The sequence below is a fragment of the Canis lupus genome, chromosome 3, assembly GCF_003254725.2.
Source record: "Canis lupus dingo isolate Sandy chromosome 3, ASM325472v2, whole genome shotgun sequence".
Lineage (NCBI taxonomy): Eukaryota > Metazoa > Chordata > Mammalia > Carnivora > Canidae > Canis > Canis lupus.
In genome coordinates, this window is record NC_064245.1 from 59,017,221 (window position 1) to 59,040,119 (window position 22,899).

General features: G+C 42.8%; 2 protein-coding genes across 12 annotated transcripts in view; one reads left to right on the forward strand and one right to left on the reverse strand.

Annotated features, from left to right (window-relative positions):
• PPP2R2C (protein phosphatase 2 regulatory subunit Bgamma) overlaps positions 1–22,899 on the reverse strand; it is a 947,578-nt gene that overhangs the window by 456,268 nt on the left and 468,411 nt on the right. The window lies entirely within an intron of this gene.
• KIAA0232 (KIAA0232 ortholog) overlaps positions 1–22,899 on the forward strand; it is a 94,088-nt gene that overhangs the window by 45,672 nt on the left and 25,517 nt on the right. For 9 of the 11 annotated variants that reach the window (XR_007409614.1, XR_003132728.3, XR_007409613.1 and 6 more), the window contains exons 3-5: positions 9,578–9,715; positions 21,659–21,725; positions 22,795–22,876. Coding sequence is in view for 8 of the 11 variants with exons in the window: in XM_025438379.3 (XP_025294164.1) it covers positions 9,578–9,715; positions 21,659–21,725; positions 22,795–22,876 (287 nt within the window). In the remaining 3 variants the exon portion in view is untranslated. Of the gene's footprint in view, positions 1–9,577; positions 9,716–20,355; positions 20,465–21,658; positions 21,726–22,794; positions 22,877–22,899 lie in introns of those variants that run through there. The other 2 variants (XM_025438383.3, XM_049108013.1) reach the window with 2 other exon arrangements.

Genomic DNA, 22,899 nt, shown 5'->3' on the forward strand with positions numbered 1-22,899 from the left:
CTGCCCGTAAAGACTCTTTCTTTACAGTAATTTTGGTTCCCAGTAAAATTGAGAGGAAGACATTTCCAACATAATCCCCTGCCCCACACATGAAGAGCCTCTCCCATTATTAACATCCCCACCCAAAGCAGTACCTTTGTTAGCAAATCTGCACCAATACGTAATTACCTGAAGTCCATAGCTTACGTTAGGATTCACACTCTGTGTTGAACATTCTCTGGGTTTAGACAGATGCATAGTGAGGGACACGTATCCATCATCACGGTATCCTGCAGAGTGGTTTCCCTACCCCAAACATCCTCCCTGCTCCACCTGTTCATCCCCCTCCCTCAAGCCCTGACAGCACTGATCTCTTTACTGCCTCCGTCATTCTGCCTTTTCCAGAATGTCCTTTCACCTAGTAATATGCATTTAAGGTTCTTCGAGATCGTTTTGTGGCTGGATAGCCCGGAGCTTTGTGACACTGAATAATATTCCATCATCTGGATAAATCACAGTGTACTTGTCTATTTATGTACTGAATGACATCATGTTGTAGCACATGTCAGAATTTCCTCCTTTTAAAAGATTTTATTTATTCATGAAAGACACAGAGGGAGGCAGAGACACAGGCAGAGGAAGAAGCAGGCTCCATGCAGGAAGCCTGATGTGGGACTGAATCCTGGGACTCTGGGGTCGCGTCTTGAGCCAAAGGCAGATGCTCAGCCACTGAGCCACCCAGGTGTCTCACAATTTCCTCCTTTTAAAAGGCTGTATAATATTCCACTGTAGGAATATGCCACATTTTGCTTATCCATTAGTCAGTGGACATTTGGGTTTCTTCCATGTTTTAGCTGTTGAGAATAATGGTGCCATGAACATGAAATAGTATCTCTTTGAGACCCTGCTTTCAATTTTTGGGGGTTATGTACTCAGGAGTGGAATTGTTGGATCATACGGTAATTGTTTTAAATTTTTTGAGAAACTGCCAGTAGCTGTACCATTTTACATTCTCACCAACAGTACACAGGGGTCCATTTTCTCCACAAAATTACTCAATTTCATTATTTTCTGTTTTTTTTTTTTTTTATAGTAGCCATCCTGATGGGTGTAAGGTGGTATGTCATTGTGGTTTGATTTGGACTTTCCCCAATGATCAGTGATGTTGAAGATCTTTTCCTGTACTCACTGGTTATCTGGGTGTCTTGTGTGGAGGACTGTCTTGCCCATTTTTAAATCGGGCTGTTTATTGCTGTTGTTAAGTGTTAGGAGTTCTCCATATGTGTTAGTGTTAACCCCCCCACCCCCCATCAGAGACATGGTTGCACATATTTCCTCCCATCTTGTGGGCTGCCTTTTCACCCTGTGGAGAGTGTCTTTGTTGTACAAAATAGAAAAATTTTCATGAAATTTGTCTATTTTTACTTTGTTGCCTCTGCCTTTGGCATCCTGTCCAAGAGATCTCTTCCACAACTAATGTGAAGCTTTGTCCTATGTTTCCTCCTAGAGTTTTATAGATTTAGCTCTTATATATAGGCCTTTGATTCACTTCTGGTTGGATTTTGTATATGGCATGTGGTTTGGATCCAGTGACATTCTTTTGCAGGTGGACATCCAGTCTTAACACCATTTGTGAAAATACTCGTTTTCCCACTGAGTGGTTGTGGCACCCTTATTGAACATTGTTTGCCCGCATATGCGAGGGTCTCTTTCTGGTTTCTGTTCTGTTCCTTTGGTCTAATGTCTTTCTGCTAATACCACATTATTTTGACTACTGTAGCTTTGTTGCAGTGTCTTTTATATCTCCTAATTGAGTGTATCTTCTAGCTGGGAGGCCATCACTCTAGAAATGTAGCTGCATTATTGATATTGGCAGAGGTTCAGTAAAAATAATCCTAGTACTGATTGCTAAGTGGACTGGTGATATCTGCCTTTGGCACAGCTTGCTTATTCCTGGAGCCACTTAGAATGTGCTCTTGCATTGTTCCCCTGTAAGATTGTTCGCCTCCTGAACAATAACTCCTACAAAATATGACCAGTCCTAGGTTCCTCCAGTGTCTTATCACATGTGCTGTATTTCAACAGACATTCATTCAGTAGGCACTGATTTAAGTAAACCTTACACATTGGGAATGTGACAGTACAGTCCGAGTAGGAGTTAGCACTGGTGATGGGTATGCAAATTAATGTCCACAGACATCCTAAGATACCATGACATAATGGTTTTCATGGGGAGTAGGGAGTAATCTCTTCAAATGGAATAGAGAAAAGGTTTTGAATATAAATAATTGCATTTTTAAAAATAAATAATTGCATTATGTAAAATGCACATGTCTGCTTTTTAACTCTCCACGTGGATGCCCATGAGATGCCACAGCAGGTGCCAGGAATACAGAGCTGACTAGGGACGGTCTTCAAGAGAGAGCTGCTGGTCTCGGCATCTGTGAAACACTGGCTGTGCAGAGCTTGGGACACTGCATTCGGGGAACGATGGCAGTGGGGATGACAGAGGAGAGACCAGTTGAGCAGTTGAAGGGAGGAAGAAGGGAGAGTACATGTAAGGTCACAGAAACAGGAAGGGCCTGTGTTGTGAGGCCAGAGAAGAGCAGGGCTGGGAGTCCGATTGGGGGATGAGACTGGGAGGGTGAGCAGACCGAGCCTCATGAGCCTGATGGGCTGTGTTGGGGGTTGCATTTCAGTCCCTGAGACAGAAAGACTCTTTGCTGTGCACACCAGCACTGCAGATGGCCTGTGTGCTGGTAGGTAAACTAGTTAGGCACCCGAGGGCAAGGAGGCCAGTGAGGAATTGTCACTGTTGGCTGAGGACCTAGCTGGAAAAACATAGATGTCATTAAGCTGCCATTAGGCTTGTATTTTAGAGACAATTTGCCGTTTTTTTGAGCAGTGAGAAGTGGATTTATTACTTAGGCCCTTCCTCAAATTCTAGCTGTATCTTTTATTCACAAGCAACCAAAAATTTAGCCTAAATTGGCTTATGAGGAGAAAAAGTCTCCTATAACTGAATTTGGAGAAGTAGGGCTGGCCCCAGCCTGGTTTAGTTCAGAGCTTTCCCAGGGTCACAAGGGCTCCTGCCCTGCCTCTCTACTCGCTTTCCTCTGTCAGCTTGGTTTTGCAGCCAGCTCCCGGGAAGGTAGAGGGCAAATGAAAGTGAGAGTGGTTCTGGCTTCCAGAGGGGGTGTTCCCTTTTATTGTATTTTACTTTATTTTATTTTATTGTTTTGCTCCTTTTCAACTGCCCATGTCTGATGGGTCACACGCCTATGTGTGAGCCAATCTTTGTAGCTAAAGGGATGAAACGTGTGGATTTGTATTAAGCAAGTCAGGGCCCAAAGATGGGGGTGGCACCAGTCCCATTCAGACACTTCAGGGTTTTGGTTTTTCAGGGTGCTGTTAACAGGAAGGTGTGGGAGGCAGGGGTGGATGCTGAGCAGCTGATGGAGACGTCATCATCCCAGCTGTATTTCAGAATGGTGTGTTCTTTTTCTCTCTCCAGTTCTCCGTTTCCTTTTTGACAGAAGGCAGCAAGAGAAAGTCAATCAAAACTCTAGCCTTATGTCACCTCACAGGAGTGTCTGGAAAAGTACTCGGCAATAGATTTCTACGCGGAGAACGTTCTTTAGCCATATCTTCTTTTGGTACTTGATAATTTTTCTGTCTTTAAGATGATGCCTTTGAAAAATCGTGCTTGACTTTGCAGTTTAACAAGTAGACCTTTGGCACATGGCCAATATTTTATGTTTGTGCCTCAGTGGACTTGTAATGAGCAGAGCATAGGGGACTGAAAACGTAACAATAAAAGAGAAATATCTTGAACTGTGTTTTTATACTGTTTTCTTTTAAAAGCTTATGATTAGCTCAGTGTTACTGTTTCATTAAGTCCTAATACATTCACACAGTATATGAACCTAGAAAAAAGGAGTAAAGGCACTCTCAGATATAGTAAGTGGAAAACCCAGAATGCACAAAGTGTATCTACTACTCTGTTGTTTGTGCAGCTTTTGCTACACACTTGATAATGTTTCTGAGTGAAGTCAATGTGAAATTACAAGGCAAAACAGCGCATATCTGCAAAATTTCTAAAGCCATCTTCACAGCTAACATTGTTTGTCTCACAAATAATGGCAAGCCGCTTTATATATTTTCATTCTGTCAGAAGTGAAAACGAGAAGCCAACTTCCCGCTCCGACCCAGCTTTGTGGCGGGATGTTGTCCAGGGTCACACTGTGGTGCCAAGCTGTGGCTTCTGCTTGACACGGTGCTGAGGGGACCTCTGTATCTTCATATTCGTGTAATTGTTCAACTGAGAAGCTTCCACCTACCTCTGACTTGGGAATGACTAATCTACACTATGATGACATGTGAAAAGGCAAATATTAAGAGAAGAATCTAACAGAATTTTATAAATGCCTTTTATTTAGGCAATTAACATGTTTAGTTATATTCATGTCTGTGAGTTAATGTCAGAATTTGGGAATATCTTTGTGTGAAGACATTTTCAAAGACAAAAGCCATGAAGTCTTATTACAGATCAGTATTAACAGGGCAGCTAGGGAAGAAAAAGAAGACACTTCCAGCTTAGAAAGGAAGAACTACAACTATATGTGGTTTGCAGATGCCACGATCTTGTATATAGAAAACCTTAGGGAATGAAAAATTAAGAAAATTCCATTTACAACAGTATCAAAAAGGATAAAATACTTCAGAATAAATCTAATAAAAGAAGCGCAAGACTTGCACACTGAGAACGTCACTGAGAAATGAAAGACAATCTCGTAAGTGGAAAGCCCTCCCATGTTCACGATCAGAAGACTCCATGTCATTAAGACAGAAGTGCCTGGTGCATTGATGCACACACAGCCTTGTCAGAGTGCCCGCTGCCTGTGTTGCAGAACTGGCAAGCTGATCCTGAAATCCATATAGACCTCTAAAGGGACTCGGAATAGCCAAAAACATCTTGTTAAAAACAACAAAGTTGGAGGACTTACACTTTCCAATTTCAAAACTAACTATAGGGCTACAGTAATCAAGACAGCTTGATATTAGCATATATATGGCTGTATGAAATGAAACCAGGTGTTCAGAAATGAGCCTGTATATCCATGGTCTAACCAGCCTGTTCAAGGGGGGAAAGAATAGTCTTTTCAGTGAAAGATGCTGAGACAACAGAGTAGCCACCTGTAAAGGTGGGTGGACTCCTACTTCATACCACATACATCGACTCCACTTGGTTTCTAGACCTCAATAAAAGAGCTAAACCATAAAGCACTTGGAAGAAAATGCAGGAGTGAATATTTATGACTTGGAGGAGGCAGTGATTTCTTAGGACACCAAAAACAAGCAGCCGTAGAAGACATCAGTAAATGAGACTTTATCACAATGAAAAACTTTTGTGCCTCAAAGGATATCATGGAAAAAGTAAAAAAAAAAAACAAAAAAAAACCCCCATAGAATTAGAGAAAAATATTTGCAAATCCTGTATCTAATGAGAGATGCGTGTTCAGAATAGATAACTTTAAAATGGGCCAAGTATTGAATAAGCCCTTCATATATCTTCTCTGGAAGAATGACAGTAAGTACATGAAAGGATGCCTCACTTCATTAATCATTAGGGAGATGAAGGCCATGATGAGGCACTACTTCATGTGTGCTGGAATGGCTAAAATAAAAACCCAGGCGATGATGAGAGTCCGTGAGGATGTGGAGGAGGTGGGGCCCTGAAATGTTGCTGGTGTGATGGTGATATGTAGCTGCTTTGAAAATAGCCTGTCTGTTCTTGAGATGGTTGAACACAGAGATGCCATGTGACCCAGCAATTCTGCTCCTAGGTGTATAATCAGGAGAACAGAAGATATGCATCAATACAAAAACCTGTATGTGAATGTTCATAGCAGGTAAAAACAATCCAGATGCCCGCCAGTGCCTTCATAGCTGAAAGGAAGTATGTCCTTGCAGTGGAATATTAGGAAAGAGAGTGGAGCACCTCTTCTGCCACAACATAGATGAGCCTTCAAAAGCTTGCACTGAGGGAAAGAAGCCAGCCACAAAAGGAAATCTGTTGTATCATTCCATGTATATGAAATGTGCAGAATAAGCAGATCCATAGAGAGAGCAGGTCCGTAGTTCCCGGTGACTCAGGAGAGCCAAAGTAGTGGTAGAAAGTGCCTGCTGACGGTACAGAGTTCCGTTTGGGGTGATAAATAGGTTTTAAAATTAGGTAGTGGTGATTGTTATGTAATCACCAGTGTGAACTATACTAAAAAACCACTGAATTGCACACTTTTAAAGAGTAAATTTGGTTGTCTCTGTATTGTTTGTCAGTAAAGCTGTTATTTTTTTTAAAAAATGAGCATTAACAGATGAACATTTGTCTTTGATTTTGATGTTGAGGGAATGCTAACTTTGAAACCCAGTTAAGCAAATGTTATTTCATCCCCTCCCCGAAAGAATTTCATTCTTGTTGTTAGTAGATCTGGGAACAAAAAATTATACTGAATTATAATTTGAAATCCATCAATTAAAAAAATTGTGAGAATGTATTTCCTTTTTGTAAAAGTAACTACATTTATATCCTTGATCATCATCTTGTCCTGTGAAGTTTAAAATGATATCTGGCTCCCTGAAGAAAAATAAATTTGCCATCCCTTGCTCTAGCGCCACATTTCTTCTGCTTGGTGTTCCTCCCTTATTCTAGCCTAAACTTCTGTTCACTGTTTAAGACTCCACTTCAGTGACCCTCCTGTAGGAAGGGTTGGCTTATCAGCCAGGCCCTTTTTAGGCCTCCCGAGTGCTTTCTGTAGACCTCTGGTAGCAACAGCCATTCCCAGGCATCTGCCTTTGTGTCTGTATTTGGTACCGGACTGTGCACCTCTGACAGGCAGGGCCTCTGCTGCATTCATTCCTATGACCCCTAGTGCCCCAGGGAGAACAGTCAAGTCCTCACTGGATGGATGGGTGAGAGTACATTCATGGATAAACCTGAAGATGCCAGATATCTGTCCGAAGTGAAGAGCCACAAGAACTCTTCGAGTTTCTCCATTCTTGTGCCTCAGTAAATTTTCCATTAGCAACAACTTTGACTACTGTAGGAGTATGATGTAATTACAAGAAAAATCAGAAAGTCTGTGTCTTCTCCTCCTCACTGAGATAAGCTTCTTAGTGATCTCTTAGTTCGTTTTCTCTGAGACCTTTTAGTGCACATTCATGTGTGTGTGTGTGTGTGTGCACACGTGTTAACAAAAAGTGAGATTGTACTTTTGTATAAACGATTTCTCTTACGCATACTGTGGATAGCTTTCCAGGTCAATAAATATGCTTCATATCCCCCCCTTTTCTAAAGATTTATTTATCTCAGCGCGATAGAAGGTGCACACGCAGGAACGTGTGCAAGCAGGGGGTGGGGCAGAGGGAGAAGGAGAAGCAGACTCCTTTCTCAAGTCAGAACCCGATGTGGCACTTGATCCCAGGACCCTGATATCACGACCTGAGCTGAAATAAAAAATCCAGAGTTGGACACTTAACCAACTGAGCCACCCAGGTGCCCCTGCTTCATAATCACCTTAATAGCTATAATATCTCCTCGCCTGGATAAATCTTAACTTTTTTAACCAAGTTGTTTTCTTCTTATTTGCCTGGATTTACAGCTATCTGATCAATATCACAGTGGCTAAATCTGTGCACACAGTGGTGACTGTTTTGTTAGGATAAATCCTCCGAATTATTAGACTGAAAGTACATGTACATGTTTAAGTTGTTTGATATGTATTGTCAGACTGCCCTCCAGAAAAAGCACCTGTCCATGTGGCCTGAATTTTGAAAGTCCCTTCTATCTGTATAATAAAACTTTTTTAGGACCTTTGGATGTGTGTTACCTCTGCTGAGCTATAATGTAGCTTCAGTAGAGAAACATGTTTATAATGCTTGAGAAGGAGAAAGAGCCAGTCTCAGTAGCTCAAAACAAAAAAGAGTTGTTTTCCATAATTACACAATAAGTTTTCTACTTTCTTTGTTTTATATACCATAAACAATAGAATTACAACATTTCTCTCCGCTTTTGGAAGCTTTGAGTCTTTGTTGTTATGGTTCTGTCTGTTGCTCCTGTTAGAGGACAAACTCAATCTCCAGAAGATATCACTGATAAAGAATGTCAGGTTTCAGGTGTAGTCCAGCCAAACCTGTTAGATAAACGGAAATACACTGATGGGACTTACTTGGCCATTAAGCACATTTTCCCTTGGAAAATTGGAATTGATACCACTCTGCCAGAAAATATGTTTTTCAGGTTCATGAGATCTGCAAATGTGTCCAAAAAATTAAGTAAAGTATGCTAATGACGATGGATATAGAAGGAAGGATTGTTCCTCCACTCTTACCTGGTGGCCTAAAAGTAATTTTTATGTGTTGGATCAAAGTAAAAATTGGGTTAGACAGTTGATGGTATATGATTTGACCTTTTAAAATCTTTTGAGTTTATTATTATGCTTTTCCTTCTTTTCACTTCTAATTCATATATTCATATATATGTCCTGAGGGCTTGCTTAGGTCATGTCATCTTCTAAGTAATTTTAAAAATTTTGCCATTGTCTTTCTGACCTTTTTTCTCTTATTGTCTGTCCACTGATTTTAATCATAATTTGTCAAATGAAAGGTTATTTATTTATTTATTTTCAAATGGAAGTCTTTTTAAAAGGCAAAACAAAGTAGCAAAGCAATTAAAAATACTACTTTAATGTCCCCTTTTAGGGAAATAGCTATAAACTTACATCTTAGAATATTTTGTAACCAAAGAATTTGTGGTAACATTGAGGTGACGGGTACAATTTAGTAAGTTAAATCAAATACAATAACTAGCATGAATTCAAATCTGTGATTTTTAAAGCATATAGAAAAGACCAAATAAGGCAGACCAAATTACTCTAGTTTTTACTGGGTGGTAGGATCAGTTATGATTTTTTGTTTTCTTCCTGCTTTTCAAATTTTCTTCAGACTTTTTTTTATGGGCCATGTGGAACCAAGGGGTGGGGGGACTTCTCTTGCCAACATGAAATGTTTTATATCTGTTGTTTTATAGACTACAGGTAAAGCAATAAGGATTGAACCATTTAACTGTTAAATGATAAAATCTGGTAGTAATATGAACACTCATTACTGAAGAGTGGGAAGCGCAGAAGAGAAGACATTTAATTATGTATATAGTTTGGAATTTATGATGTACTTGCATTTACATATGATCTTATATTTGCATAAATTTACATTTGCATTTATAATATCCTTACATCATATATTTACATGTATGATGTACTTGCATTTACATACACATACATAAATTGAATTATTTATTAGCATTTACTGAATGTGTGTGAGTCATATTCCTTAAGATCATAAATTCTAAATAATATAATGAGAACCTGGGAAATAGATACCAAATGAATAATTAGCCTGAAGTGCTCAGATTGACCATGTTTTGTGGTCTCTGAACTTCCTGGTGATGAATGTTCTTGGGAAGGGAATGTGTGTGAGAAATAGTGTTGAAACTTGTTATTTACTCTTGTTCATTGAAGTCTGTCTAATCTTGCTTTAGGAGAATGACATCTTCCTGGGCTGGGAAAAAGGAGCTTACAAGAAATGGGGAAAGAGTAAGAAAAAGTGCTCAGATCTGACTCTAGAAGAAATGAAAAAACAGGCTGCTGTCCAATGTCTTCGCTCTGCTTCTGATGAAGTAGGTTCCCGTTTTACTTCTAATACTGAAGAAAAAAAGAGGTGGAGCAGGGTGAGGAGGGGGGTGGGGTTTTTTTTTTTTTTTTAAATATACAAATATAACATCTTGACCAAAGAAACTTAAACAGTAAACTACTCATTATCTTACCACTGTGGTGGGAACAGTATCACTTCTTCCTCTAGGGCATTTTTCTGCATAAATGAAGTTGTATAAAATATATATTTTTAATGTAATATTACAACTAGAGGATCCACCAAATTATATATCCTTTTTTTCCCATTTAACATGCTCCATCTTTTTATTACATTATCTTCTTTGTAATGGCTAAGTTCTATTTCATCAAATAATATTCCAACAGCAATATAATACACTCTTTATTAGTGGATATTCCCTTAGCTTGCTCTTTTTTTTTTTCTTTTTAAGTAATCTCTATGCGTAAACTCATGACTCCTAAGATCCAGAGTCTCATGCTCTTCTGACTGAGCCATCAGACACTCCTGTTCAGCTTACTCTTGATTTTCTGTTATGCTCTCCAGAATATTTTCATGTGTAGCTTTTCCATATTCTAGATTATTTCTTTTGGATCCATTCCTAGAAGTGGGATAGCAGTTTAGTGTTTTAAGGGCACTGCATTTCCTTATGATTCATATAATTTTTTGTTTTAAGAAAATATTACAAGAATTTTTATTTTTTTTTAAGTAAGCTCTATCCCCAACATGGGGCTTGAACTCATGACCTAGAGATCAAGAGTCGTATGCTCTACTGACTGAGTCAGCCAGGCTCCCCCATAAGATTATTTTATTATATTAATCTTCTAATACTTCACATGAAATAGTTGTGTCCTTTAGCATCCTGAAAGAACAAAATGGTTTGAGAATATAATCACCCATTTAAGTTAATACTATGTAGTTCTTATTACTCCCTGTAAGATGTACTCTCTGAGATCCTTCTACTTAGAAAATTATTTTGCTTTTACCAGTTATTTGAGATGGTCTGGTTTTAAGTTCCTTTTTATTAGCAGAGTTGAATTGAAAGGATTCTGTCCTCCAGAAACTTCTTAATTTAAATGGGTGATTATGGGACGCCTGGGTGGCTTGGTGGTTGAGCATCTGCCTTCAGCTCAGGGCGTGATTCTGGGGTCCTGGGGTTGAGTCTCACATCAGGCTTCCCACAGGGAGCCTGCTTCTACCTCTGCCTGTGTCTCTGCCTCTCTCTCTCTGTGTCTCTCATGAATAAATAAAATCTTAAAAAAAAAAACATTAAATGGGTGATTATATTCTGAAACCATTTTGTTCTTTCAGGATGCTAAAAGACACGAGAACTATTTTATATGAAGTATTAGAAGATTAATAAAGGAATCATATGCGTTACCTAATGGCTGATGTTGGGATAATTGGGTTTGCTCCATTTGATAATATTCTGTGTGGCCACCACCCAGCTCACGTGCCTTTTAAGGCTTGTCCAAGAGTGCGTCCCAGCTGTGTGTTCTCATCCCGCTCAGCGCCGCATGTGAGAGCCCGAGCCCCTGGCACGGACGTGTTCTGTTCATGCGTGCCTCACCTCCTCAGTTGCAGTTGTTCATTTCTGTCCTCCGTTCGTGACTGTGCTCTTTGGGGACCGAGGCTGAGCTCCCCGTGTGCCTGTCTCCTGGTGCCTGAAAGTGAGTGCAGGCACGGGGGATGATGGAATTGCACACACTCAGGTGTTAGGGAGTCTCCCCTGGGCATCCCTACCCTTCCTGTCCTCTCCCACTGTGTTCCTCTCCCCCACCCCTTTGATTTTTGCCTTGTGATTTCTTGAAACTGCTGCCTCCTAGACTGTGGGATAGGGATTTGGAAGTTACCGCTCATCTGGCTGTCTGAGGAACTGTCTCATTACAGCAAGTGGAAATATTATGAACCTAGTTTAAGAAAAAGTGGGATAATATACACAAAGGACGTAGGGATATCTTACTGAAACCACGTCTGGAAATGCAGGGCCCGAGGAACGCCTCAACTAGGAAGAAAATGATTGGCAGTCAAAGTTATTTTCTGTAATGATCCACAGTCTCTCCTTTGCTTCCCTCTCTGCTTCTGGGTCATTCCATCTCTCTCTGGAGTCTGGCTTTCTCCACTTTAGCACGGATGGTGGGAAACACCACCTGCTAGCCCCATCCCCACACCATTGCTAAAGGCTAGTACCTAAGCACCGATCAGCTATGGACAGGGTAATTGGCTGGGTGCGGGCAGGAGCACACATGATCAGGCGGTGGACTGCAAGGACAGGCAGCATTGCCTGGGGGTCCACTCCTGGAGCTAGAGGCAACGCTCTGAAAGAACAGGGTGGTTGGAGAGTTACCCAGGAGGTATTTCTATCTGGCACTGCAAGGAAAGTAATTTGGAGTTGAAAATGGCAGGTGGTTTTTTTTAAGGAGGTTAGTTCAGGTAAATACTTTGAAAAAAATCCAAAGAAGCTGCTGAGTCATGGTTGGGAGGAAAATGTGAGTCAGGAGTTTCAGTCTGGGAAAGGATCCTATTTCTGCTTTGGACCAAAGTTGCTTGAGAAGTGACTCTTGGCTTCAGCTCACAGTGAAGGGAAGCCGAGTGGAAAACAAGGGTGCTTGACATGAACTGTGGAATAAGGAGGAATACGGGCACCTGTCCCAACCCAATGCAAGACCCTGCTTCCCTGCCTCATGGCGCTCGTGTCGGGTTCATCCTAGCTGAGCGTGCTGCGTGCTGGAAAGGACTTGGTGTGAAGTAGGAGCAGTGCAAACAGAGTGGTTCTTTCCATTGTTTCTTGGGAAAAATGCTTTCCTTTGCTGGGAAGTTTATTTTTCTAGCCCAGTGAAGTCTACTTTTCCAGTTTGTTCTTCTCTCTCTCTCTCTCTCTCATTTTTTTTTTAACACTTATTTATTCATTTGTGAGAGACATAGAGGCAGAGATCTAGGCAGAGGGAGAAGCAGGTTCCTTGCGGGGAACCCAGTGCAGGACTCGATCCCAGGACCCCCGGGATCATGACCTGAGCCAAAGGCAGACGCTCAGCCATTGAGTCGTCCAGTCATCACTGTTTTTCTCATTTTATTTTTTTATTTTTATTTTTTTATTTTTTTAATTTTTTATTTATTTATGATAGTCACAGAGAGAGAGAGGTGCAGAGACACAGGCAGAGGGAGAAGCAGGCTCCATGCACCGGGAGCCCGATGTGGGATTCGATCCTGGGTCTACCAGGATCGCGCCCTGGGCCAAAGGCAGGCACCAAACCGCTGCGCCACCCAGGGATCCCTGTTTTTCTCGTTTTATAAAAAAATTGTTGCATTGTTTTTTCTTAATGATGAATGCTTTTAATCTCACCAAATGAAAACGAGCTGAGTAAATGAACGTGCGAGACATGTACAAGGAGCTGGCTGTCTGCTTGGGGAATGAAGAGGAAGCAGGAAGTTCTTAAGCCAGCTCTCCTGGTTTGAGGGAGTCAGTGGAAAGAACCTGGAAAAAGACCTTCTTTCCTCATGGTCCCTAACAACAGAAAGGAATCACTGTGGATGTTCATAAACTGTAGGTTGTATGTCCCCAGGCTTTTCTTTCTAGAATCCGTCTGCTGGCATAAGGAGGTCCTACATAGGAAATTTGAATGCAAATGTTTTGTTTTCTGTTTTGGCCACAGTGAATGTTTGCATGTGGGTATGATGTTCATTGCCTAAATATCGAGGATGATACATATGTGGTTCTGTGCTCCACTTTCCCACCCAGTCTCTACCATCTGATCAGAATCAAAAGCCCTGAACAAGTTTACCTTCTGACTAAAATGTTAATGACATAACTACAAGACAATAACACAAAGAGGCTGTCCTAATATTAGGTAGGTAGGTAGGGGTGATGTTATGCATTACCTGTGAGATGAATTCTTTTCTCGTGACTTTCGTTTGTGCCTGTTACAGGTACCATGTTAGTTGTTGCTATAAAAGCATCCATAGCATCAGACTCATCACTGTGTCATGGTTTCGGTAGAGTGGCTAACTTCCCTGACTCCTCTTGTGCATACGTGTGATGGGACCCTGTGTCTCCTCCCAATCTATCCCCACAAATTGTACCCCATATGACAGCACATCTCTTTAACCTGCTCAGCTCAATATTTTGTCTAAGAGATGTCACCAAAACAGAAAACTCAGTTATGTCAAATTTAATTTTATACGTTGAATAAAGTTTGGCAGCACCTGCAAAGATTTGGGCATCTGGTCTTGATTCCTCCAGGAGGTCATGACCTTGGTGGGCTTTGCTGTTTGTGAGGTCCCGCTGAAGTGCCTTTGCTGATTCCCTGCATCTGCATCTGCATCTGCAAGTAACGTGCCCTTCTCTGGGCACTTGCTTTCTCTAGCACATTTTGCATCTGCTTTGGTTAGAGTTGTACCAGAGCCTATAAAGGGGGTGGTGCACCTCACGCCACGCCCAGATGCCTGGTTTTATGAAGTGATGCTCTCCTGAGCTGTCTGTTTGTGTTGTCAGTGGACACGATGTGTGTCTGATGTCAACTATATCCAGACCTCTTGCCCCATTTTAATATTTTTTAAAGATTTATTTGAGAGCGTGTGAGCGAGGGGTTGGGGGGAGTGAGCATGCAAGCATGAGCATGCAGAGGGGAGGAGCAGAAGGAAAGGGAGAAGCAGACTCAGCAGGGAGCCCTGTGTGACTGGATCTGAGATCATGCTGAGCTTGAAGGCAGATGCTTCACCAACTGAGCCCCCCCACGTACCCCTCTTTCCCCTTTTTAAAGACTATGAAGCAAGGTTAAAGTTTGCCCGCTCTTGTTTTTTTAGAACCTTCAAGTTTACTTGGTACTGTTTTCTCAGTCCCTGGAATTGGAGCTTTTTATATTGCTTGTTTTTGTTTTAATAATGAGTTATATTTCTGTTTATTTAAATGGAGCTCCTGAAAACTGCATCAAAACTGCCTGTCAGGCTCGCAGGCAGTGACGACTTCAAGAAGTTTGGAAGTGGTGCTGTGCTTGCCCTGGGCTGGGCTGTTGCTCGGCCTGAGGCTGCCATGGAGCCCCACTGAGAGATTCATGCCCTGAGTACCGCGGGGGGCTTGTTGGAGTTGCTCATATTCCAACATTGAAGCTCACCAGTAGAAGCATGTAGTACATCTTAGTATTTGCATATGTATAGTTTATATGCTGTACAGGGTTGAATATATAAAGACTGAGTTTCATGGCGGTCTACTATTGAAGTTAATTTTGACAATACATATTAATTGTGTCTTTGCACCTGACTTGTGAACTTAGCTCATTCTGGATAATAAGAGTATCAAAATAGTAATAAGTGACATGTATGGAATGCTTAAAATGTGTAAGTTTCTGAACATTGCAAGAAATGAGGCTGTGCTCGCTCTGTAGGCCAGACCCCTGCGAAGCCGGTCAGTGGTTGCTAAAGCTCAGGAGTTCACGGCTCTGTCTACCTTGCTGAGGAAGCCTTGACCTTACCTCCTCGGTATAGATGGGATGGGGAGGGGGGCATGCAAGAAGACCTGTAGGCCTTGGGGAGGATTTTGGCTTTTCCTCTGGGAAGTGAAGTGTTGGAGGGTCTGGAGCAGAGGCTAGTGTAGCCTCACTTCAGTGCTGATAGGACCCCACAGGCCGGCTCACTAAGTTGGGATGGGACAGGACGGGGTAGACTCCGAGAAAGCAGCGGTCTAAAGGTAGAGGACAGTGAGAACTAGTGAGATTCTAAGTACATTTTGAAGGTAGAGCTGACAGGACTTGATTTGGACTGGAGAGAAGGGTGACATTATGGAGGATAGCTGTGGTTTTTGCAAGAATGCGATTTTTAGAGATGCCTGGGTGGGGTGGCTCAGGCAGTTGAGCGTCTGTCTCTTGATTTTGGTTCAGGTCATGATCTCAGGGTCATGAGATGGGGCCCCACGTCGGGCTCTGCACTTAACGCAGTCTGCTTGGGATCTTCTCCCTCTGCCACTCTCCTTGCTCCTGCACACACTCTCTCTTTTTCAAATACATCTTTTTTAAAAAATGCAATTTTCATTTCTGAGGAAAGGAAATTAGGGAAGAACCACTAATCTATGTGTGGAGGTGTGAATAGACCTTTGAACGTGAGCTGCTGTGGATAGGGCTACGTGGAGACTTGGAAAGGACGGCTGGGTGGAGTGGGGGGCTGGTGAGGCTTTATGGTTTGGGGAAGAGGTTGGTCTGTTAGTGTATCTCGCCCAGACCCGGAGATCTTGTGTTTCCAGGGCCAAGTAGGAAGCTGAGTAAGTGCGGCAGTAGGGAGTGCTGAGGCCTCTCTCCACACTGGTTGTGGCTATGGCTGGTGCTGTCTAATGGGGCCAGATCTTCTGATCTGTCTTTAGAAAAGGTAGGCTATTTTGGTTTTTCAAGTAATTCCTGAATATCAAACATCAAGTGAGGATATGAGAAAGGAAAGAAACAAAAGCTGCTGCTATAAAATCTGCAGCCTTGGTGGTAAGAGGGCAAAAAGGAGGCATGTGTGGGGTTGTGGTGTGAGATGTAAAAGAGACTGTGTGCACGAGGGGGTGTGTCACACTGTCCTGCTGCAGAGGATGCAAAGCTTACCGTTTTTTAAGCTTTGATTAATCAAGTTCTTTGATGGTTACTTGTAACAGAGGCTGACATCCTCTACTTCCTGTGACAAATTATAACTTTTTTGCCCATCATTCTAAGAAGATGTGGATCTTGTCCTCCCTGGCATGTAGTAGGCATTTGATAATGTTTACCAGTGGATATTTCTCTCTTCCTCTATACCATATTCTAGAGAACAGCTGTAAATAAGAACTGGAGGCAGCCAATGGGTAGATTTTTGTTGACCTTCCTGTGGTCAAGGATGGGACTCACAACCTTCATGCAGGTGCCTTGGCAAAAACAGCTTTTTGTTTGGGGTTTTAATTTTTTTTTTTATTTTAATCTTTGAAAGGCAGTAGGCCAGAGGTGTTTATCTACATGCCCCTGCTATGTATTGCATTATACCTGGCCATATCACATATTTCTATGACTTCCTGGCCACTGAAGGCATGAGCTTATCAACCCTGTTATAGATTCTCAGTTGTCTCACATGGTGCTCTTTTGTTTACATTAACTTAGTTCTAAATTTTAAAAAGGTTTTTAAAGTTTTTTTTTTAAGGTTTTTTTTTTTTTTTTAAGATTTTATTTATTTATTCATGAGAGACAGAGAGAGAGAGAGAGAGAGAGACAGGCAAAGGGAGAAGCAGGCTCCATGCAAGGAGCCCGATGTGGGACTCGATCCTGGATCTCCAGGATCACACCCCAGGCTGCAGGCGGCGCCAAACCGCTGCGCCACCGGGGCTGGCCTTAAAAAGGTTTTTAAAATGGAAGTGAGTGATCCTTTATGTATGTCATCACCAGTAGTCATATCTCAATATCTAGTTGGGTTTTCTCTCAATAATCTTCCAACAGTGCTTTGGAAATTAAAATCTGAGGGTTGCCTGGGTGGCTCCTTTAATTAAGCTTGATTTCAGCTCAGGTTGCAAGATAGAGCCCTGCATTGGGCTCTCTGCCTAGTATGGAGCCTGCTTAACATTCTCTCTCTACCCCAACCCCAGCTTGCACATGCACTCCTTGTTTTCTCTCTCAAAATAAAATAAAATAAAATAAAATAAAATAAAATAAAATAAATAGAAATTAAACTATGAGATCTGAAAGATTGTAAAAGAGCTCAATCTACATGCAGGGTAGGTTTAAGCACAGGAGTATTTGGAAAGGTATACCTTAGTTATTGCTGCATGACAAAGTAGTCCAAAATTAATGACTTAATACCAATAGCCATTTTTACTTGCTTACAGTTGTGTGGGTCAGCTAGGGCTCAACTGGGAAGTTTTGTTGCTGGTCTTGGGTGGGGTCTCATGCTCTGGCAATCAGATAGCAGTTGGGACTGGATGATCCGTGATTGCCTCTCCTTGTCTGGTGTCTCCACAGGGATCACTAGCTGTGACCTACACATGGCTAGTACAGGCCTCTGTACAGGCAGGTGGAGCCCAGGAGTTGGCATCCCAAGAGCCCATGCATCACACTCTGTGGTGTTTCACTGTGGGCGAGGCCTGTGCTGGGCTCAGTCCCAGGAGACATGGTTCACTGGGGACACCAAAGTGCTAGGCTTTCCCTGTTCTGGTAGATACTTTCTGGAGAAATAGAACCAGGCAGGACACCAGGCACCCAAGAGGGGAAGCTAGGAGATGCCTTAATGGAAATTGCAAGCTAAAAGTCAACAAATTGGTGAATCCCCATCCCTTTCTTCCATCCAGCTGCCGTGGCATTGAAGGTCAGGACTGTTGTGAAGAAGACACATTCGGGGGACAAAGGGATCTTTTCTTGTTCTAAACACATGGTAGAAATGAAAAAGTTCAACAGAAGAGTTGGAAGGTAGGGCAGAGGGAATCCCCAGAAAGTAGAACAAGAACACTGCAGGAGCTGTAGCAGGAGAGAAGTCTGGGGGCTGCTGCGGGAAGCACAGTGGCTGTGGTGTCGCTGTTTTCCGGGTGTGGCAACTGAGTTGGTGATGGGTGATCTAGGTAGGGTCATGTGGAGAGCCCTGGGATGACATTTAACCCGAGTTGCTGCCTGTGAGCGGGGTCCCTTTCCAGCACTTAGGGAGTGTCCATTTCAAATGATCTCTTCGTAAGAGATGAACTGTTGAGGTGGTTAAGAGTATGGTTTGAAAATGGAGAAGTGTGGTGACGGGGCAGTGAGTGTGATCGCCTTTGTTCCCTTGTGTTGAGAAGGATGGGCAGAATGAAGAGCATGGAGGAGGACGACCGAAGATGTTGTGGGAAGGGAGCAAATGAAAGAAGTTTCCAGAAGTAGTGGGATGGTAGCTGCCACATTTGACCGAGGCCCAGCCTCCACGGGCAGCCTCGGTGAGGGAGTAGGGCTGGCAGCGGTCACGGAGTCCAGGTGGAATCCAGAGGATGTGGGGTGAGCTGGGTCAGGTTAATTATCTTTCTTATGCCTCCAACCTCAAAGTCAAAGCAGAGCAAAATTTAAAGGCATTTTAGAGGCAGTGATAACATTAATGAGATTCTGGGAAATGAAAAACATACACGAAATCTAGAAATGGCACCAATGTTCAGGTGACTGATGTGACAGGCACTCTGATGGTGCCTCACATGTATGACATCTTAGTTTGCCCTCATGAATCTTGAGGAGAAAGTGTAGTGTTCTCAGGGTCACAGGTCAAGCAGCACAAACATCATGCTACCCTGTGAGTATGTGGCAGGGTCACAATTAAGACCTAGACTTTTGGTGTGCTCGCTTCCGCAGCACATATACTAAGACCTAGACTGTTGGAACCCCAGAGCCAAATATATTCCACTTGGCCATTTCCTCTGAGCGGCAGGCATGATTACAGCGTAAAACCCGGGAGGACAAGGGCCCTTTCTCTCTCTCCGTGGGTCACACTTGGCCCACGGGTGCTCGTGATCTTTGGTTGACTGAGGGAGTGCTACATCAGTGAATGCTCATGCATCAGAAACTTGCCAGTCTCCCTGTGTGCTGCACCAGTTTCCAGGTTTAGAATACTGTTACTTGAATTTTTAGCATGATCTTACTGTTTGGGGGCATTTTTACATATTCATTTGATACTGTGCAGTGACTGTAAGTGATACTGTTCGGAAAAGCAGTTCATAATTTCAGGATGTTAGCATTTTTTTCACCTATAACGTGTTCTTCCTTACAGTTATCACTGTTACTTTTCTTTTTTTAAGATTTTATTTTATTTATTTATTGGGAGCAGAGGGAGAGGAACAAGCAGACATGGGGCAGGATCCCATGATCCTGAGATCCCAACCTGATGTGAAACTGAGTCAGATGGTTAACCAACTAAGCCACCCAGATGCCCCTAATTTACTTTATTTCTTAAGATATGGTAGGCTCTCAGTATTCTTTTTTTTTTTTTTAATTTTTTATTTATTTATGATAGTCACACACAGAGAGAGAGGCAGAGACATAGGCAGAGGGAGAAGCAGGCTCCATGCACCTGGAGCCCAATGTGGGATTCGATCCTGGGTCTCCAGGATCACGCCCTGGGCCAAAGGCAGGCGCTAAACCGCTGCACCACCCAGGGATCCCTGGCTCTCAGTATTCTTGAGTGCCCCTGGGATATGATAGACTGTAGAGATACTGGGATATCTAATAGTTTATATCATAATTGGGGAAAGTATATAGAACTCGTTACTACACCAAATTCTCACTGTAGAATACCTGCCAGGGGATGACTGGGTACGGTGCTGCTTAGGGTACTCCTTTTTGTTTTTCAGTTCACCATTACAGCCCCACAGTCTAATGATTAAGTGTAATGTAAGTAGGATGCTGTAGGATTCAGGACAGGATGATCTAGGCCTGGTGGTAGAGCTTGCTTTTTCTATATGGAGTTAGGGAGTGAGCTCACTGCTTTGTTGCCATTTATGTATGAGAGCAAATACACATACTTCTAACCTGCATTACTGCCCAGAACAACTAAACTTCACAGATGTGTGGATGTAATTTCCAAGACAAAGCATGGTTTATCATGACTGTCGCACGTAGACTGTGGAACGGCCAGCTGCTGTGGGGTCCCTGGAGGCTTGGGCTTCTGCACTGGAGCCTGGCACTGGGTTTAGAAACACAGTGACATAGGCTTGCTGTACAGAACAGCATGCAGCGAGTGGCGTGTCAGCTGACACCGGTGTTAAGTTCGTGGTCTGGAGGAAATGCAATAAAACAGCCACATTCAACACCCCTTGAACATTATGGTAAGCAGAGGCTTTCTGATGGGTTTGTGTAGTCAGAGCAGTGTTTGTGACTAACATTTGCCACGGGTTTTAGGAGGGGCTTTAGGGGAAGAACGGCTCTTTTGGGGCCCATCTATTTCCCTGGCGCCCCCTCTGTGCTGTGTCCCCAACTAACAGCTGTGATCTGCCATGGGTAGAGGGTAACCGTCCGTGTCTACAGTTAACCATTTTCACTGTGTTCTCTTTCTCGCTGTTGGAACTGGCACTCTGTGCTTTCTTGTTGAGGATATCCATAATACTTGTGCTGAGTCACTCTGAGTTCAGTGAAGGGGGAAAAGTTCTATTTTTAGCTGCTGCAGGCCCCGTGAGGGCAGCGGGTTGAGTGGAGCCAAGCGCACCTGTCTGGGTCAGGCCCACCTAAGAGAGACTCCCTTCCGAATTAAAAGGGACTTCTGACCACTGAATAAAGTCCTCAGAAACACGTTTGCTCTTCTTGTACCCCATGAGGGATTTTTCTTTCTTCCTTCAGAAACAGAAAATTCTTAAAGTTTAAAAGTCTACATAGTGAAAGATTGTTGGTGTCTGTTTCCAGCATTCATTTTTCCTCAAAGTTTGGCTGTTCTGGTGATCCTCCCGGTTTCATGCTCCTGAGGGCACTGTCCTGAGATGTCCCCCGTCTGCTGGAGCCTAACACCCTGCTCATGACCTTGCAGACAAAACAGAGCTTGGGTGTGCGCTCAGCACTGTGGTGCGCTCCATGCTGCCGTTTCTGTTGCAGTTATCAGTGTTCACTTAAGAACAGAAAAACTTAGCCTTGTTTTCTCTACACTGTGAGCAACTAGAGGAGCTATGTGAGATTTTTGCAGTTTTTTTTTTCTCCTTCATACTGAGTCTGGTACAAGACCTGGCTCACCTAGATATCAAATATTTTCAGTGGTGACTGACATTTAGTCACTGACCCTTGGGAAGACAGGCCATCCTGGGAGGTACATTAATATTTTCACATTTTGTCGTAAGTGCCATTGAGGGTACTTTATTGGTAAAGTACGTGGACTGGATCAGATTGGCAGACCTGTAGTGTTCCAGCTTTTATGTTGTTTAAGCATTGATAACGTATTTCATTTGGAACGTGGAAGATTTGTGAAACCTTTACATACAAACAAGGGTGTACGAATGCCTGGCAGGAAACTAATGTGTATTTCTGTTCTCACACAGAGCTCCGGTATCGAGACTTTAGTGGAGGAGCTCTGCTCCAGGCTGAAAGACCTTCAGAGTAAGCAAGGTGAGCACACAGCTGCCAGAAGACCGTCTGCACGCAGTGGGCTGTGGGCACTGTGAGGCTTCATTCAGGAGATCCTAGAATTGGCCAAAGACAAGAAGCCAGTCTTTGTTTTTGGTGTGTCGCCATCCAGCATCATGCTGCGTCTTCAGCTGTTAGTGGCTTCTGGGTTACCCTTTGCAGTCACTTGTAGATTGATCCCTGCTCTCAAAGGAGTAACATAATCCACAGGTGCCCTCATGGGGCAGGGTGGGGGTGGGGATGTTTTGTTTCATCTTCACATGGAAGCTTAGGGATCAGGAGCAATATTTCCTCTTTCCCATCTTCATACCCCAAAGGTGTTGACACGGTATTTCAGGTTCCAAAGGAACTTATGCCTTGACTCTCAGGTTTTTTGGGAAAGGCAGTCTGGAGGCTCATTAGAGTCCTTTTGATTCGTGAAGCCTTACAGCTTCTTGTGGCAACTTTTCTGCAAGCCCTTAGAATGAAAGCCCCATGTCAAGGTCAAGGGTCTTGGTCTCCTTGTCCTCTTCATGGCCATTCTGCTACCTACCAAGCCTTGAGCCACCTTGCACAGTTTGTTTTTAACCTAAAGCAGTACCATGAGCTAAGCTGAACATATAGCCCTTTGCTTTTATTTTAGTTGACACACAGCCCTTGCTCACCTAGATGTTGTAACAGAGAACTGGATTTTCTCTAAAATCGGTATCAGTCAAGATGAGGCAGTGCAGAGTCCATGGGTGCAGAATTTTGTGAGAATCTCAATAGATGTTCTCTCCTGGTGAAATTAATAGAGGATTTCAGTCTCTTAATCAGGTGCCTCTAGAGCACTGGATCAGTGATGAGGTGAATAGCTCTCTCCTCCAGCCCATTGTTCCTATGGGTAAGTTAGAGAATTCCCTCTGGTGCTGTGAAGAAATAGATTTTTATTAAAAGGACAGATGGTATAGAGTTCTTTTTAAGCCACAAAGCCTGTGTAATTTCTGACAAGTTACTTGAGAAACTTTAAAAACAGGAGCATTTATTAACTAGATAAAAGACAAATCTTTCTGAATTTTTTGTTTCATAACAGAAGAGAAGATTCACAAAAAGTTAGAGGGGTCTCCCTCTCCAGAGGCAGAATTATCCCCTACAGCAAAGGATCAAGTGGAAATGTATGTAAGATTGTATTCAGTGA